This window comes from Rhinolophus hipposideros (genome assembly GCF_964194185.1).
Source record: "Rhinolophus hipposideros genome assembly, chromosome: 12".
In the NCBI taxonomy this organism is placed as follows: Eukaryota; Metazoa; Chordata; class Mammalia; order Chiroptera; family Rhinolophidae; genus Rhinolophus; species Rhinolophus hipposideros.
The window spans coordinates 52,769,328-52,787,667 of NC_138058.1; the positions used below are offsets into that span (position 1 = coordinate 52,769,328).

Genomic DNA, 18,340 nt, shown 5'->3' on the forward strand with positions numbered 1-18,340 from the left:
TACTTTGGCCTCAAGCTATAGACTATAATTTGGAAATACTCCTGAGGTAAAGAATCAGCTATCGCCATGGTTTGGGAATATCCTATTACCTTAATTGTATCTTTCCCCCCATTATATAATGATTGTGCCAGAGTTTCTAATTAGAGAAAAGGCCTCATGGACTTATTGATTTAAATGTACTGCATCACCAGGGAGATTTTGAGAATAAGGTTAGAATTTAGCATATCAGAAATTCAATCCATTTGAGAGCACTCAGAGGTTTGTCCTTGGGTTCATTTAGCACAGACTTTCATAGTTACTAAACACTGTTGTCATGGTAATCATGGAACCTTTCATGATTTCTGTATATGAGTTAATGAAGGTACTGGAAACAGCCCAGAGGAATTCATACTTGGGTGTGCATTTGTCTCCATATTAACCCAATCATTGTTTTGAACACACATCTGCCCTCGGCTGATTCTCTTGGCTCTTGGTCCTGACAGGAATAAATAAACAACTGATTCCTTTTTAGTATTTCAGGCTAGAAGGCTGTGAATGGTGGCCCTTTTGGTCTCATTTCAACAGGAAACCCCACATGGAGGGTTTAACGGAGCAGAAGAGAAAAAGAATGGTGTGTGAAGCAAATCTCTTTTTTTTTTTTAATTTCAAATTATAATGTTGCTGATTTCAAGGCACCTAATTGTAATATCTACGAAGAAGTTTCAGTTGTGGAGAGCACAGAACATTGACTATACCTAAAGCCTTTCTTTTATGGTCCTTTCTAAATATACCTTCCATCAAGCCTCCATCACATCTACAGATTTAGATCCAGATACTCAGTGTGCTCACAACATCTGAGTGTGATTGTTTCCCATCTATGTCCTGTCCTGCTAGTTATTTTCCAGTACCAAGTCTCCCTGCTTTCCTAGTAATAGAACCCCTTTCTTTTAGCTAGGCATGTGGATGCCTGAAATCACATTTGCCATTCTCCCTTCAAGATGGCCAATGGTACTCTATAGAGGTGGTATATTTGACTTTCTGGATTTATCCTTAAAGGGAGTGGGCATGTGCCATTCTTTATCCCTGCCTACTGACTGAAATGTGCGCATGATGGATGGAGCTGGGGATAGCCATTTTAGACAGTGGATTGGGACCACAATGATAAAAGCAGAATGACAAGACAGAGGGGTATGGGGTCTTGAAGACCATGAACCTTTTGCCAAAGCCCAAAGTGACTATGTTTACAGGAGAGAGAAGGAAACTTCTGTCTTTTTAAAGCAAATGTTATTTCAGATTTTCTGTTATCCGATCTTAACTGCTATTACATCCCCAAATTAAATTTAATTTTCCTCTTTCCACTGATTGGATGTGAAACCTCCTGGGCTTTCTTGTGAGATTTACCTTCTGGTTCCAGGGCATGCTGGAAGGTGGGCAGGTTTGCTGGACCTTGGCATTAGCCAGACTGAATATTCTGGTATGGGGAATTGAGACATCATTTCAATGGCAGAAAAATACCTACTCCAGCTTAGTCATAGAGTTGCCTGGTCTTTGTATTTGCCTTTGAATTTTTCTAGTGTAGTGGAAGCACATATCTTTCACCCTAAAATTGGGACTCCTATCTCACATGCTTTTTGGAATGGGGTAGATGATAAATAAGAATCATTACTAATCAGTCTGAGTGCAAAGTAATTGAAATAAGAAACAAAAACAAAACAACCTTCCAAATTACCTAAAGTATCACAACCCTCCACATGAGAGATACAAGCCTTCTGTCAGTAAGTAATTATAGTTTTACTTACTGAATTTAGGCCTTTTAATCTTCTTTGTCATTTCTTTATTTGAATGTATTCCAGTCACCAGCAGAACTACAGAAGAAAAGACAAAAACAACAACAACAACAACAACAAAAACCAATCAAAATTATTTCATCTGAACACTTTTCCCTTTTCTTGTGTTTGCTTCACTCATTAATGTATTCTCATTGGTGAGACTAATTTTCCTTTATATTAGAAAATAAGATGTATCATTTGTATACTTTTCTTTTGTATACTTTGTATCATTTATGATACAAATGATACATCAAAATAAGATGTATAATTTGTATACTTTTCTCTATTGAAAGGGTCTTTCAGAAATACCTTTTGGATAACTGTCCTTTGTTTTGCTGTCTTTAAATTTCAACACACCCTTCCTACCACCTCTATTTTCCAAAGGAGGGAATATGATTTGCTTGTCCCTAGGGGTGAATGGAATGATAGAGGGAGGATGAGCACCCAGACCCTGCTTGTGTTCTTTCCTCTGTACCACACTGAGTTTCCAAATGGCCAGAGAACTGTGTGTGTGTGTGTGTGTGTGTGTGTGTGTGTGCTTATGTGTGCGTGCGTGTGCATATGAGTGCAACAGAAGGAAGGCTTCATGGAAGAGTTGTGTAAAAAGCACCAGAGGAGGGCTGTTTGGGAAAGGAAGACGAGGAGAAAGGGGACTGGAGGGTAGAGACAGACTGGTCATAAGTCCTGTCTGAGGTGTGACCTGAGTATCCTATCCCGTGGTGGTCCATGTAGCAGCACCTCGCTCTGTGCCCCACAGAGGTCACCTACAGATAGGTGAGCTTCCTCCTCAGAAATAGGAGCAGAACCTCAAGCAGCATTTGGCTACTGCTCTCCTTCAGAAAGTGCAACAGTAGGGGAGAAGGGGGCCTCTTTATCCTTTTCAAAGTCACATTACCAGTTGGAGGCTTGTGTTTATAGAAAATAACATTGACCAATTTTCTTCCTATTACCAAAACAATACATGTTCCTTGTAGAAAAATGTAAAAAAAAACCAAACAACACACACACACACACACACACACACACAAAAAGTACAGAAAATATGATTGAACACAAAAGTATATTTTCAGCCTTTTTCTATACATGTATAGATGTTATATATTCATATGTGTACTTTTAATCAAACGTTTGATCTGCTCATACTGTTTACAATGTTTTGTAACTTATTTCTACCTAAGGATAGCTACATTTTTTTGTCATTAAATGTTAGTCTCACAATAATTTTAATTGCCTGCAAAGTATTGCACCATAGGCATGTCTCATAATTTAGCCAATTTCCAATTTAACATAAACAGCTCTATCTTTGCAATGATCCATGATGATTTCTTTAAAATAAACCTCCAAATGGGATTTCTTATCTGAAAGCTATTACCCACTTAACATTTTGATATATATTGTGAAAATTTCTCATAGCAAGTTTTTGTTGTTAACGATGTCTGAAAATGCTCACTTCTTTGTACTTATACTAATTCTACCAGTAGACAGAAAAGCAATGATTTTCCTTCCAAAGGGCTAGTCAATTCTCTATTCTTCTTCTTTCCTCTCCAGGCATTCTTTCACCACCCCAAACTGGTACTGCTTTAACTTACCTTCGTGTTAGCACCTTTTCTGAGAAACCCACTTGGTGGATGGAGCTGGGACTCTGCAGGCGGACATGTGGTGATAGAGCATCACAGAAAGCATTTTACTCCGTAACTTATGCGTTTGTTTTTTAACAGAACACAGATGCTCAATCTAGCCACAAATGGACTTCGAAATCCTTGAATTAGAAACTATCTTTAAAGTGAAAAGTGGCAGTGTCACCAAGTGTGTGTTATGAAAACTTTTTGTCTCATGATTCTCTAGCTAATCTGTGCCAATGATGCAGCAATAGCTCCTGAGGTATCCCCAGTTTTGACTACTAGCATGAGTGGAGGCCCGGAAAGGTGACATACCATGTCCCGTAAGAACAGAAATATGAAAGGGAACTGAGTGAGAACCAAAAGTCTAGCCAAGGAGAACGAAGGCGGACTTTCTTAGGTGTTATTTACTTCTGGGGTTTGGGTGGGTGTGAACGTCCTGGAGGTCTAATTTTTATAGTAATCTCTGTGTCATTTAACTTGGTGTGAATACAACATGTTCATGTTATACACAGGCACAAACAACTAGAACCCCCAAACATTTTTTTAAACAAGTAGTAAATAAATATATAGAAAAAAAAGGTACAAGTAGACAGAGTAAATGAAATAGTAATACATTTGGGTATCCATTTTTGTGGGAAACCAAATCCTGTCCTGGGCCTGTATGTCTGTGACAAGTGGTTTATACGTCTCGGTACCATTAGGACTATAAATATCTCAGTGAGACCACTACATCACTCACATTTGCCCTCCCAAGGCCCTCTGGGCTGAAAACAGGCATAGCTGGTTCAGTTTTACAGCAGTGGTTTATAGTCATTCTCTTCAATGGTATACAGAGACCCTCCCCTCAGCTTCGATGCTTGTTAATTAAAGGTTCCCAGAGATCACTCCTCCAAGGGAGGGCTGGCCAATGAGGCTGAAAATGTGCTTCTATCCTGGAGCAGGTCGCCATTCCACACCAGCAAGACCTGTCTTGCTGTATTGGAAATGGTGACTTGCATGTTGAATTTAGGTGAGAGAAATATCAGTCCTGTGTGTCTTTCCTTAAGAAGACAGAGCACTGAGATGGCTCATTTCAAAGTACAAAATGGAACACAGGTGTGAAAGCCAGTCCCTTCTGCGTGAATAATTATCTGGCTGCTGAGGCTATTAGTGTCTAGATGTCTTGAGAAAATTATGTCTAGAGGCCAAAGTTTCAAGGCAAGCATGAGTTCCCAACTCTGCAGCGATACTTCTCAGTTTTTAAGAATTCAGTGTTCCAGTTTTGAATAGCTTGCCAAGTTCTCACCTTTCACTAGTAGTGCTAGAAATTTCAAAACAAATTAAATGTCAAAATTACTTTTTCCAATAGAGAAACTTCCCCTCACTTCTCTCTTTCCACTCTAGTGTGGCCATCAGTACAGTCAAGATAGCTGAGGTGTAATTGTTTTCAAGTTCAATTTAAATAAATGATCACTCAGATGATTCATAGATAGAGACCATACCAATGAATCAGCTTGAGACCATGCTCAATCTCGTGAATGATAAAAAATGTAAGCTAACGCAAAATCATGGGATATTTTCCCACATCATGTCAATAAGAGTTGAATACAAGGTTAGACCTAAATCTGACATGGGTCTGGGGTTAGGGCATCCCAGTCATTGTGGGTAGTCTAAGCAGGTGGAGTCATTCTGGAAAACCTTTGGTAATATATTTCAATGGCCTGAGAAACAGGTCTATTCTTCGTCCTAGAATATATACCTCTAGGATTATGTCCCAAATTGTAATCAGATATGTAGGCAAAGATTTATGCAAAAAAATGTTCTAATGGTAATTTAGAAATAATGAAATATTGGAAATGTTCCAACAATAGGGAATCCCAAGCATTTATTACAAATGATATGTAGAAAGACCTTAAATGACATGGGATGTGCTCAGCTCTAACTTTAAGAATGATTCTGACAAAGTTAGAATATATATAGAGAGAAATTACTGGAACGAATATATCGAATGTTGATAATGGTGAAATTATAATTTCTATTTTATATTTCTGTATCTTTCCCATCTATTGTATATTTCTCATACATATTCTATATTTGATATAGAGTATGTTTCTTTTACAATTAGAAAAAGCCAATGTAATTATTTTTAATGTGATCATATTGAAATCATACAGACTTACAATAATGAAAAGTGCTTTCTAAAATCATTGGCATGGTTAATATGAGATTGTGTTCCAGTTTTCCTATTAATAACGAGTTATAATCAGACCATTCACTTTCAAGAAAAGACATGAGGTGTCAGGACATCTAATCAATGATCAAATCAGTAAATACTGACTGAATACTCATGCGTCTGGAACTTTTATAGAAATGCTGCATTCTAGCCCCTAAAATTCTTGTTAGATCCTTTTATAGCCCCTTACTAACTCAGGTGGAATTGAAAAGTACTCTCTCCCTGACCAAACTTTCGTCAGGCTCCTCTAAGCCCTCTTTTCAACGAGGCTTTGACCTTGGGTCTCAGTGTCCATCCTTGTTGGATCTGCATTGCCCAGTTTTAGTTTTTAGCAAGGATCCTGTTTGGAGAGAATCCCGACCCTTGATATTTGATCATCCTGGTGTGCCTTTAGCAAGTTGCTTCAGCAAGAATCCCCCCACCTTTGATGTCTTGGGGAAATTATGTCTGGAGGCCAAAGTTCCAAGGCAATTATGATTTGCCAACTCTGCAGCGATACTTCTCAATTTTTAAGAATTCAGCGTTCCAGTCTTGAATAACATGCATGTTCTTACCTTTCACTACTAGTGCTTGAAATTTCAAAACAAATTAAATTTTGAAATGACATTTTCCAGTAGAAAACTTCCCACCATTTCTCTCTCTCTTCCTTTCTAGTGTAGCCATTAGTACAGTTAAGATAGAATCCTATCAAGTTGCTTCAGCAAGAATCACCCTACCCTCTTAGTAATCTCCATCTCTTGACCCCGGCAACCTCCTCCTTGGCTGTAAATGCCCACTTTCCTTGTTGTATTTGGAATTGAGCCCATTTCTATACTGAGGTCTCTTTTCCCAGATTGCAATAGTTCCTGATGAAAATCGGTTTTTACCACTTTAAACATTGTCCAACTCTGGTTGTCCACATGGCTTCCTGAAAACTCATTTATAAAGCAGAGCGTTTTAAAGCAGTTCAAATTTTCCCTGTGTTTTAATTTGGGATTACATACCTAATGAAATCTCGAGCATCAAATAAATCGGAGTTTCCTAGCCAAGACAGGACAACATTCTCTACAACCACATAAATCATAAAAATTATGCTTCAAATCATAGCATATCAAATCAAAAGCTGAGAGGAGCCTTTGGAGGTCATCCCTTTATTTTATAGAAAAGAAACCAAGGTCAAGGTTTACATGTTGGCTAAAGATGCAGTTCTTCGGGAGAAATAGAGTGGAGGTTTGCTGGCCATAGCCTTTGCCTCTTTCATTCCACTGAGAGGACAGCCATTGATTATACATGGTGTTCCAGTGATAGTGGGCAGCCTAAAACTCTGCTATATCATAAATTTAAACATATCTAAACAAACATGCTAGCTCTGATATATGTTAATTAAACGCTTATATTAATTTGGGAGGGTTTTGGGGGGATCATTGGGTGGCTCTGTGTGATATTGTGATTTATATAAATATATATTTTGGTCTTCTAACCACAGTTCTGGCCATAATTCCGGCTCACAGCTTCCAAACCCTTGGAATTTCCTGAGCGATAAGAGCAATAGGAGAATCTTTTGTTATAATACTCAATTCCTGAAATCACTTCAGAGCCATAAAGGTGAAATGGATGTCTTGTGTTATTCATAACAGGCCCCTTTCAACCACATCTCAGTTTATGTTAATAAGATGACTTTTGGGAATACTCTAAAGATGAGGGAGCTGGTTGCCAGGGGAACCAACCATGAATAGAGGGTTGGAAATTTCAGTCCCATTGCTTGATTTCCCAAGAGGGGAAAGGGGCTGGAGGTTGAATCAATCAGCAATGACCAGTGAGTTAATCAATCATGCCTATGTAATGAAGCCACCATAAAGAAACAGAAAAAGACAGGCTTCAGCAAGCTTCCAGATTAGGGAACCAGAATGCTTCTGCGTGCTGCCAGGCCCTAAACTTAAGGAGGACAGAAGCTCCTTTGTTTGGGACCTAGTCCTATATCTCTTCATCTGGCTGTTCATTCATATCCTTTAATATTCTTTGAAATAAGTCAGTTACCTAGTGAATAAACAGGTTTTCTGAGTTCTGTGAGCTACTCTAGAAAATTACTTGAACCCAAAAAGGGGATTGTGAGAACCTCTGATTTATAGCTAGTCACTCAGAAGCACAGGTGACAACGTGGACTTATGATTGGCTTTTGAATATGGGGCAGTCTTGTGGGACTGAGCCCTCAGCCTAGAATCTGATTCTATTTCCGGGTAGTGTCAGAATAGAGTTGAATTGTAGGACACCCAACTGGTATTTGGGAATTGCTTGGTGTGGGGAAAAAACCCACACAATGGAATTGGGTTGTTTTGTGTATTGGCTTGATATAATTCCAACTTATGATTTAAGTTGTTTAATCCTTTTTTTTTAAATAGCAAAGACGAAAAAAGATCGTTTGTAGAAGTAAAGTTGTTTTGATGTAAAAATGAAGGAAATTGTGTTAGGATGTCATCATCTCATCTGTTATCACAGCAGCCCAGGTGCTGAGCGGGCCCACTGGGGGCTTATGGGTAAGAACATGTGGAGAAGCAACTATGGCAAGGGGACTTTCGACTATAAATACTGAGAGTCTGTGAGGACTATTAGAGAGTTTTTGGTCTGGAAAGGCGTCCCTTTGCTGACCTAAATAGCTTTTTGAAGACCCTTGAAGCAGTGGCTCCTGTATTGGAGAGGCTACTCCTCGTAGACGGTGGCAAAAGCCACACAGTGGCCCTGCAAAGATCACCCTACCCTCCAATACCAGCACCACCATCTCCTAGAAACGTGCTCTAGCAACAAGTGACTTTCATTTTTGCACTGGCAGCTGTCAGTCAGCTGGTGGTTGGTTAAGCTGGCTCTTCCAATCACTCCTCATATAAAAAGGTACACCTCATCTAAATTTGGACTTTATTCCTTCCATCTCTCCTTGCCTGGAATGATAGGATAATTAATCTATCATTGCTTTGGAGTATGTTACTTCTTTATTGGCTTATTAAGAGACATTGTCCTGTATGCTATTGGCTTGTGAATTTCCCACAGTGAACCTATGTTAAATAAACGGCTGGCCAAGACAAATTCAGTCTTGGAGCATAAATTGCTGCCCCAAACAAAACAGGTGCAGAACTGGACTCTGTAACCTTAAAAATCCAGCATCCCTAAGGATAAAATTTTATTTAGCAGTATTTCTTGAGTGCCTATGAGATGTGCTGAGCACTGGAAATGAGCAAGACAGCTTTTTTGGGGATACAGACAAATGGCGAAGTGCATGCCATGCAGCTATGATGGGATTTGATATGGGGTGCCAAGGAAGCACATAGGAATATGGTGTGATCACATGGTGGGAAGAGGGAAACTGCATGAAAACCAGTAAGGTTTGTGGGTGAGAGAAAAAGCATTAGAGGAAAGAGAATAGCATGGTCAAAGGCCATGCTATTACTCAGAGGTAAGAAGTGATGTGACCCTCAGGGGAATGGGAGGTCAGTACCTCCCAGGTGGCAGCTGTGGTAGAGTGGAGAGCAGCAGCGGGTAGTAAGAGCCATAACAGGAAAAGGTGTGGTTCCATTATAAAGACAAAGGGAAAACACTGAGGAGTTTAAATCAAGAGAGTGGTGATGAGAAGTGGGCTTTCCGGAGATTAATCAGGTGTGGTACAGAGTGAGTTAGAGGGGTAAGGATTTGGGGCAGGGAGGTTGTCACAGTACTGAGGAAGGGTGATGGGGGGTTTAAGGGAATGGCCTTGGGATAGAGACAAGCAGAAAAACAGGGGAGATGCTAGGGAGGCAGACATGTGAGTGAGGACGTTGAGAGAGAAATGTGTGACAGGACTCTCCTTTTCCTGCTTTGATTTCTTGCTTTCTGAATGAGCAACCCTGAGAGGAAAACCATTTTGCAGAAGGGCAGGCTGAGGAAGGGGGGATAAGACAGGACAGTCAAACCTTCCTTTGAGGTTCTGTGAGGCCAGAGACTTGGCAGAGTGTGAAATGGCCCCAGGGTTTGTTTTCTTTGTTTTTCAGTAGAAATCTTTCCTCTTCCTAACTCCCCTATATTGCCCTGTGTTAGAAACCTACCACCCTGTAGGTTCGTATGGAACAGGGAGATAGCCTCTGAGAAGGGCAAGGTGGAAATGAAGGACCCTGTGTTTCCAAGGTGAATATTCCTTAGCAAGTTTGTAGTGAGTGGAGTCAAGACCAGAACCCACGTCGTCCCTCTGACTTCCAGCCCAGTGCTCCTTCCACCAGGCTGAGAGCCCCCTTGCCTTCTGAGTTGTGTCACCTCTTTCTCTTCCAGTGCCCAGCTCTACCGTGTAGGCTCCCTCTGCACAGACCTTTAACGTTCTGACTATATTCTGAGTTGAATTGTGTACCCTCCCCAATTAATCTGTTGAAATCCTTACTCTGACTACCTTAGAATGTGACCTTATTTGGAAACAAGGTCATTGCAGATGCAGTTAGTTAAGTTAGGACCTCGTCATGGTAGAGAAGTTTGGGCCCCTAATCCAATACGATGGACTGGTGTCATTATAAAAAGGAGAAAATTGAACACAGCACACACACACACACACACACACACACACACACACACACACACAGAATGCCATGTGAAGACAAAGGCAGAGATAGGGGTGATGCCAAGGAATGTTGCCGATTGCCAACAAACACCAGAAGCTAGGAGAAAGGCACGGAACAGACTTCAGCCTCCCAGCCCTCTGACGGTACCAACCCAGCTGATACCTCGATTTTGTGCTTCTGGCCTATGGAATTGTGAGAGAATAAGATTCTGCACGTCTAAGCCACCCAGTTGGTGGTATGTTGTTATGGAAGCCCTAGCACACTGATATGGATTGTCTGCACATCTTTCCGGGTCAGAGTTCCACAGTGACCCACGGGGTCACTCCACAGGACAAGGCCACAGCACAATGGGGTGATGGTGAACTGATTCCCCTTGGGCTTAATGCTAGACCCATCAGCACTTTCCCCTCTTCTTGTGGACCTGCTGCTTCCTGAAGGCCTACCTGAAATTCTCCAGTGATAATGGATACATTCAAAAGGGTTCATTTCTCAGGTGTGAGTTGCCATTGGTACAAGTAAGACTGTGTCAGGGATCATTTGTTTATTTTTTTTAGAGATTAAGAAACAAGAAGATCCCTAAATTCAGACTCTGGACATATGCTATACCCGAAATATTTGTTAGTTGCTGAAGAATACATACAGATATGTGTGTATGTCTGAGCGTAGAACATGTAACATAGAGAGAGACACCAATGAAATTGAATACTTGCTGTATATAAAAATTTATATACACATTCATCCTGAATTTGATCTACACTTAACATTCGCGCTTAAACTTCTCTCCTACATGTTAATCATAAAAAGATACACTGAACTGTTTATATGCTCTGTTTCAACCTTTTCTTGGCAGGATTCTTTGGACCATAGAGAATGTTAACAGTGTATCCAGATGCACATATAAAAGTACTTACCAAGGAACATTTCCATAACAGATGCCTTCATAGTGAGGACAACAATCCCCATAAATATCAAAACGGCGCCCTGGGGAGGAAGAAACAATAACATCATCATCTTTCAGCCAAGGGTTCTTTCTGAATTGGATGCTCAGAGTGTGGGGTGGGGCTGCTTCACGTTGCATTGCCCTCTGGAGTCAGGATTTAAGCTGCGAGCTCATGGAGATGGCAGGGGCCGGTGTGCTGGTACCAAGTCCATTCTCGGTTAGAAAACCTAGTCTAGCCACCAGCCTTCTGCTCTTCGGAAATTGGGTCTTTATTTAGAACTAAAGAGGAAATCACTCGACAGTTTCGAGAATATGTTCCACCAGTCTCAAATTATGACAAAAGCCACACTTAGGATATCAAGAGAACATTTTTAGATTTCAAATAATTCGTTCATCATTCATCCAAGAAATATTTATTAAACTCCTATGAGAGTGCTAGGTAATGTTATGTTAGGTAAAAGGTGATACAATATGGAATTAAAAAAAGAATTCTTGCTCTTAAAAGGTGTACAGTTTAATAGAAGTGGGAAAACATACGTGGACACAAATCACCACACCATTAGAGAATGTGCAAGCCCCATAAGGAGTATAAGGGGAGTTTATAGAGCAGTGATTCTCAAACTTTGCTGCACATGAGTATCATCTGGGAGTTTTAAAGGACCCTGATGCCCATCCTGCACCTCAAACCAACTGAATCAGAATCTCTTGGGTGTTGGGTGTAGGCGTTAAGCTTTTAAAAACCTCCCGAGTTTGAGAAACAGCAGTGTAGAGCGAAGCTTCCAAAATCTTAATGTGCCGATGAATCGCCTGGGAATCTTCTTAAAATACAGATTCTAATCCGGTAGGTCTGGGGTTGTGCCAGAGATTCCCCAAGAGGCCAGGGAAGTTTAGAGGAAGGAGAGCTTCTGTCAGCTATGGGAATAAGAGAATGTCTCACAGAGGTGGCAACAATTGGGTCACTTTTGAAAGATGAACCAAATTTCATAGGGAGAAGTGGCCCAAGTGGCAGAACAGTATTGACAGAGGCTCAGAGGTTGGGAAGCACAGTGGCTACCAAGATGCTGTTGACTTATAGGGGGTTTCCCCACTTCTCGGAAGGCTCTGAGGAAACCTGCCAAGGTTTATTCAAACCACCACTAATTGAACATATACTGTGACTCTAAATTGTCTCGAATCCTCACAGTAAGCCAGCATGGTAGATTTTATGATCCCCAGTGGGCAGATGAGGAAACTAAGGCTTAGAACAGTAAAATGTCTTGTGTACCCATGATGACCAGGAAGTGAGTGGGATTAGCATGGAGGGGGCATTAGCTGCAAAGGCTGTGCCCTGGGCACAAGCAATAAGGGAAAACATCGTAGGAAGTACAGACTTAAAGTCAGTCTGCTTTTTATGATCCGTATAAGCCAACAAGTCTAAACACTCCTTCCCTCTGGGGCACATGGCTTCCATTACATGCCCTCCCCCCAGGGCCCTTGCTGTGTGGCCTAAAATTGTCATTCACAGCCCTACTCTCCTCTATGCTGAGTGGCATGCCAGTAAACTTGCTCTCTGAATAAAAGCCCTGACCTGTAGTGTTCGTTGATTCCTGCGGTGTAAATTCTCTCTCCATGGCTGATTTTAAAGCCACCAAAGTGATGTCACTGGATAGAGATTTGAAAGAGATAAATACTACCTAGTATTAACTAGGTCCAGTATAAGCTTATGTCCAATATTTAGATACAGTCCTACGCACAGTTTCTTACAAAAAACAACTATTAGATAATAGTTGAGGTAGTAATACAAGTACCTGATGCAATGAACTTAAACTGTTTAATATATGAAAGGTTTTGTTACAATGAAATTAGGCAGCAATGGTAACCCGTAATGGAACTGATCACTTTGCTAATTTCCAGCAATAAATGCAATTGTTAAATTTCCCAATTAAAGTCGTTGACCACTGGTTAAGTCATAGGCAAATAATAGAAATAGAAACAAAATACATACAATCTATTTGGCAATTTGATGCTTAAATTGCTGGGTCATATTTTGAAAATAGTGTGGTAACAAGTACAATTTTTTTTTTACTAACTTGAGATGCTCCAGAACAACTAACACGTTTTCAGGCCTGAAATTTTAACTTTCCTATGGGATAAACGCACTATGTCCAGCTTCCCTTCTGGACCCACCTAACCAGCCCCACCAATGGCTATCACCATTCAGCATTGCAACTTTCATCTATGAGTCATTCTTGACTTCTCTTTCCCCCATACCCCACATCTTTTTATTAGTAAAGCCTATTGGCTCTACATTCTTCTTAATGTATTCAGAATCTGACCATTTCTCACCATCTTTACCATTGCCACGTGGTCCAGGCCCCGCCTACTCTCTCCTTTGTCATTACAATTAGCCTCCTAACTAGACTGTCTCCTTCTTCCCCTGTATTCTGCTGTCTAAACAGCAGCCAGCACAATCCTATTTGAAGTAAATCAGTTCATGGCATTCTTCTGGTCAAACCTCTACAGTGGTTCCCCACTTTACTTAGAATGAAAGCCAAGTCTATACAAGTGATTAAGACTCTATATGGATTGGCCACCATTGGCCCTTCTGACCTTATTTCCCGCTATTCATCCCCTTACTTACTAAGCTCCAAACACACCAGCTTCCTGGCTGTTTCTGGAACATACCTCTCACCTCAGGGTCTCTGCACTTACTATTTATACTCTCCCTGGGTGCCCTCTCCCCAGATAAAACCACGATTTACTTCTTTGTTCTTTCAAGTCTTTGCTTAAATGTTATCTTCTCTTGAGAATTTCCCTAATCACCCAGTTTAAAATTGTAATCCCGCTCCTACCCACCACCAAATAGTACCCCCTATCCTTTTTCTACTATCTTTTTTTCCCATGTCACTTATCACCTCTGACATACTCTATGATTTGCTTATTTTATTTATTATTGTTGGTGTTCTCTACTGGAATGCAAGCTCCATGACGGCAGGGATTTTTATATGATTTTTTTTATGTGCTCATTTTTCTTTTTATGTGCTGAATCAATGAGTGAGGAATTAGGACTCTTTCCTTTCCCTAGGAAATAATAATAATAAAAAAGGAAACAAAGGGAAGACAATCTTATGAATACACTAAAAACTACTGAATTATACACTCTCAAAGGTGTATTTAATGTATGTGAATTACATTTCCATAAGTATTACTGATAGTCAACAAACAAACCAAAAGGGAAGATGGATTGCAGAGAGAAGTGCTCTCAGATCTGTCCTACAATTTTAGAAGACACAGTGGACCTGACCTTTGCATGCTGGGATGGAGGAATAAAAAAACAAACAAAAAAACCCAGGATTCCAGGAAACACATGATCCCCAGAGTAGATATCTCCCCAGTGCTGACTCAACAGTAATGGAATCTGACCAGAATCATTCTGGTCTTTTGGAATCAAAATGTTAGAGACGTCTTTCTTACCACTTCAGTTTCTTTCCTTGCTCAGTCCATTTACTTACACACTAAAAATGTAAATGTGCCTTTTGATATATGTGAAAAAAATTCAAACCCTGTCTCAGCTTTTCAAGAAGTTGGGGATGAGGACAGCGACCAGCACTTTTAAGCACTTCCTGCAGGTGGTTCAATATCCCGAAATTGTGGGGTACACAGTATGTAATTCTGGAACCTTAATTCCTCATGTGCTCACCAGGGTTCTAACAAAAATGGAACAATGGGGGTTTGCAAAAGGATGTATTACTGATTCATAAATTTATGGATTGTGCCATGAGATGTAATATAGAGTCCTAAATATGAAGTTCTGGTGAGACAAATGAAGCCTGATTGTGAAATAAAAATACACATTAATGCAAGTAGTGTAGCCAGCCAATTTAATTAGGTCCTTTATTGCCCAGAGTTAGAAAAGAGTAAGGTGGTAATAAATAATAGTATCACCTTATATTTATATGGTTTTTCCCTCCTTTTTTTTTATTGTGGTAAAATACACAAACATAAAATTTACTATCTTAACAAGTAATTTTTAATATTAACCATTTCTAAGTGTACAGTTCAGCAGTATTAAATATATTTATAATGTGCCATCATTACCACCATTCAGCTCCAGAACAATTCAGAACTCTTTTTATCTTGTAAAATTGAAACTCTATGCCCATTAAACAATAATTCTTCATTTTCCCCTTCCCCCCACTCCCTGGCAACCACCATTCTGCTTTCTGTCTCTATGATTTTGACTACTGTAGTACTTCATATAAATGGAATCATATAATACTTATCTTTTTGTGATTAGCCTGTTTCAAGTAGCATAATGTTCTCAGGTTTCATCCATGTTATAGGGTATGTCAGAATTTCTTTTCTTTTTAAGCCTTAATAATATTCCATTATAAGTAGATACCCCATTTTGCTTATCCATTCATCAGCTGATGGACACTTAGGTTGCTTCCACTTTTTGTTATTATGAATAATGCTGCTGTGAACTCGAGTGTATAAATATCTCATTGAGATCCTGCTTTTATTTCTTTTGTGTACATACACAGAAGTAGTATTGCTAGGTCAAATGGTAATTCTATTTTTCATTTTTTTGAGGAAACTCCATACTCTTTTCCAGAGTGGCCGTACCATTTTACATTCCCGCTAACAGTGCACAAGCGTTCCAATGTCTCCACATCCTTGCCAACACTTATTTTCTCTTTCTTTTGATAGTAATCATCCTAATGGTATGAAATAGCATCACTTTGTGGTTTTGATTTGCATTTCCCTAGTGATTAGTAATGTTGAGCATCTTTTCATGTATTTTTGGCCATTTCTATATCTTATTTGAAGAGATGTCTATTCAAATACTTTGCTCAGTTTTTAATCAGGTTGTTTTTCTTGTTGTTGAATTTTAGGACAACAACATATACATTCTGGATATTAATCCTTTAACAGATACATAATTTGCAAATATTTTATCCCATTCTATGGATTGCCTTTTTAACTCTGTTGATCGGGTCATTTGATGCACAAAATTTTAAAAATTTTCATGAAGTCCAGTTTGTCTATTTTTTCTTTTGTTGTTTAAGACTTTGGGTGTTATATCCAAGAAATCATGGCCAAATTCAATGTTTTGAAGCTTTTGTCTTATGTTGTATTCTATGAATTTTATAGTTTTAGATCTTACATTTAGATCTTTGATTCATTTGAGTTTATTTTTGTATATGGTGTTAAGTAAGGGTCCAATTTTGTTCTTTTGCATGTGGATATCCACTTTTGCCAGCACGATTTGTTGAAGAGACTGTCTTTTGTCCATTGAATGGTCTCGGCACCCTTGTCAAAAATCACTTGACCATGTATGTGAGGGTTAATTTCTGGGCTCTCTATTTTATTCCATTGGTTTATATGTGTGTCTCTATGGCTGTACGACAATGTTTCGATTACTGTAGTTTTGCAGTCAGTGTTAAAAATTAGGAGCAGTCCTTTAGCTCTCCTCTTCCTCCCCCCCCCCCAAGATTGTTTGGCTATTCAGGTCCCTTGAGATTCCGTATAAATTTGGGGGATTTTTCTATTTCTGCAAAAAACATCATTGGGATTTTGACAGGTATTGCATTGAATTTGTAGATTGCTTTGGGTACTATTAATACCTTAACAATATTAAGTCTTTTAATTGATAACATAGGATAGGTTTCTATGTATGTTTTCTTTAGTTTCTTTCAATAATGTTTTGTAGTTTTCATTGTACAAGTCTTCACCTCCTTGGTTAATTAATGCCTAAGTATTTTATTCTTTTTGGTGCAAATGGACTTGTTTTCTTAATATCATTTTGGATTGTTCATTTTTAGTATATAGAAATGCAACTGATTTTTGTGTGTTTACTTTGTATCCTGCTACTTTGCTGAATTCAGTTATTAGTTCTCAAAAATTTATTGCGTAGTCTTTAGGATTTTCTGCATATTAAATCATATCATCTGCCAACAGCATAATTTTACTTCTTCCTTTCTAGTTTGGGTGACTTTTATTTCTTTTTCTTGATTAATTGCTCTGGCTAGAACATCCAATACTTTGTTGAATAGAAATGGTGAAAACAGGTATACGTCTTTGCCTTGTTCTTGATCTTAGAGGAAAAGCTTTCAATTTTTCACCATTGAAGGTGATGTTTGCTGTGAGTTTTTTGTATATGGCTTTTATTATGTTGAGGTAGTTTCCTTTTATTCCTAGTTTGTGGGTGTTTTAATCATAAAAATGTGTTGAATTTTTCAAATGCTTTTTTTGCATCAATTGAGATAATCTTGCGTGTTTTTGTCTTTCATTCTATTATCATGGTGTATGACATTAGTTGATTTTGTATGTTCAACTATCCTTGCACTCCAGGAATAAATCTCACATGGTCATGGTGTTTAGTTATTTTAATATGCTGCTGAATTCAAATTTGCCAATATTTTGTTGAGGGTTTTTGCATCAATTTTCATAAGGGATATTGTATTGATAAGGAAAACTGTAGTTTTCTCGTAGAATCTTTGATTTGGTAGCTGGGAAATAGTGGCCTCATAGGATGAATTAGGAAGTATTCCCTCATCTTCAATTTTTTGGAAAAGTTTTGAGAAAGATTGGCGTCAGTTCTTTAAATATTTGGTAGAATTCATCAATACTCTGTTATAATTCTTTCTGTTTCTATAATTTCTATAATTCTTACAGTTGTTGCTTCAGGGAAAAGAGAACTGGGAAAATGGTGATCAAAGATGGGAGCGAGTTCTATTTAAATGCTTACCCTGTGCATATATGTTAATTAATCAGAAATTAATAAAATGGTTTCTTGGGAAGACTTAACATATACAGACAATGTTGATATGAAATGGTGAGCTATTGTAATCTCCTAACCCACTCTTTTCTCCTAGCTTTTCTTGCTCCAGGTCACCCTTTCTTGCAGTTGGAAAGGATCAGCTTCCTAAAGCACACCTCTGATTATTCATTCACCCTCTCAGAATTGTTTTTCACAGTCCACTCATTCTCCACAGAATAAAGCCCAAATTCCTTAGTGAGGCACTAAAAATTCTTCATGAGGTGGCCCAACTTACCTTTTAAACCATCTCACTGCAATTCTCTTCTGTAATCCTCTCCTCTGACCCCCACACACTCGAGGCTTTTGGTCTTTTCTCTATACACTGTAAATCAGTGTCTTGGCTCAAGCTCTTATTATTATTCTAGCTGGAATACCTTACTATAACTCCATATCTGCCTCTCATAGC

General features: G+C 39.0%; 1 protein-coding gene across 1 annotated transcript in view; it reads right to left on the reverse strand.

Annotated features, from left to right (window-relative positions):
* Positions 1-18,340, reverse strand: part of VIT (vitrin) — a 98,030-nt gene that overhangs the window by 64,980 nt on the left and 14,710 nt on the right. The window contains exons 2-3 of the mRNA XM_081068740.1: positions 11,104-11,173; positions 1,779-1,844 (exon numbers count right to left, since the gene is read on the reverse strand). Coding sequence (XP_080924866.1) covers positions 1,779-1,844; positions 11,104-11,155 — 118 coding nt within the window. The 5' untranslated portion in view covers positions 11,156-11,173. The remainder of the gene's footprint in view (positions 1-1,778; positions 1,845-11,103; positions 11,174-18,340) is intronic.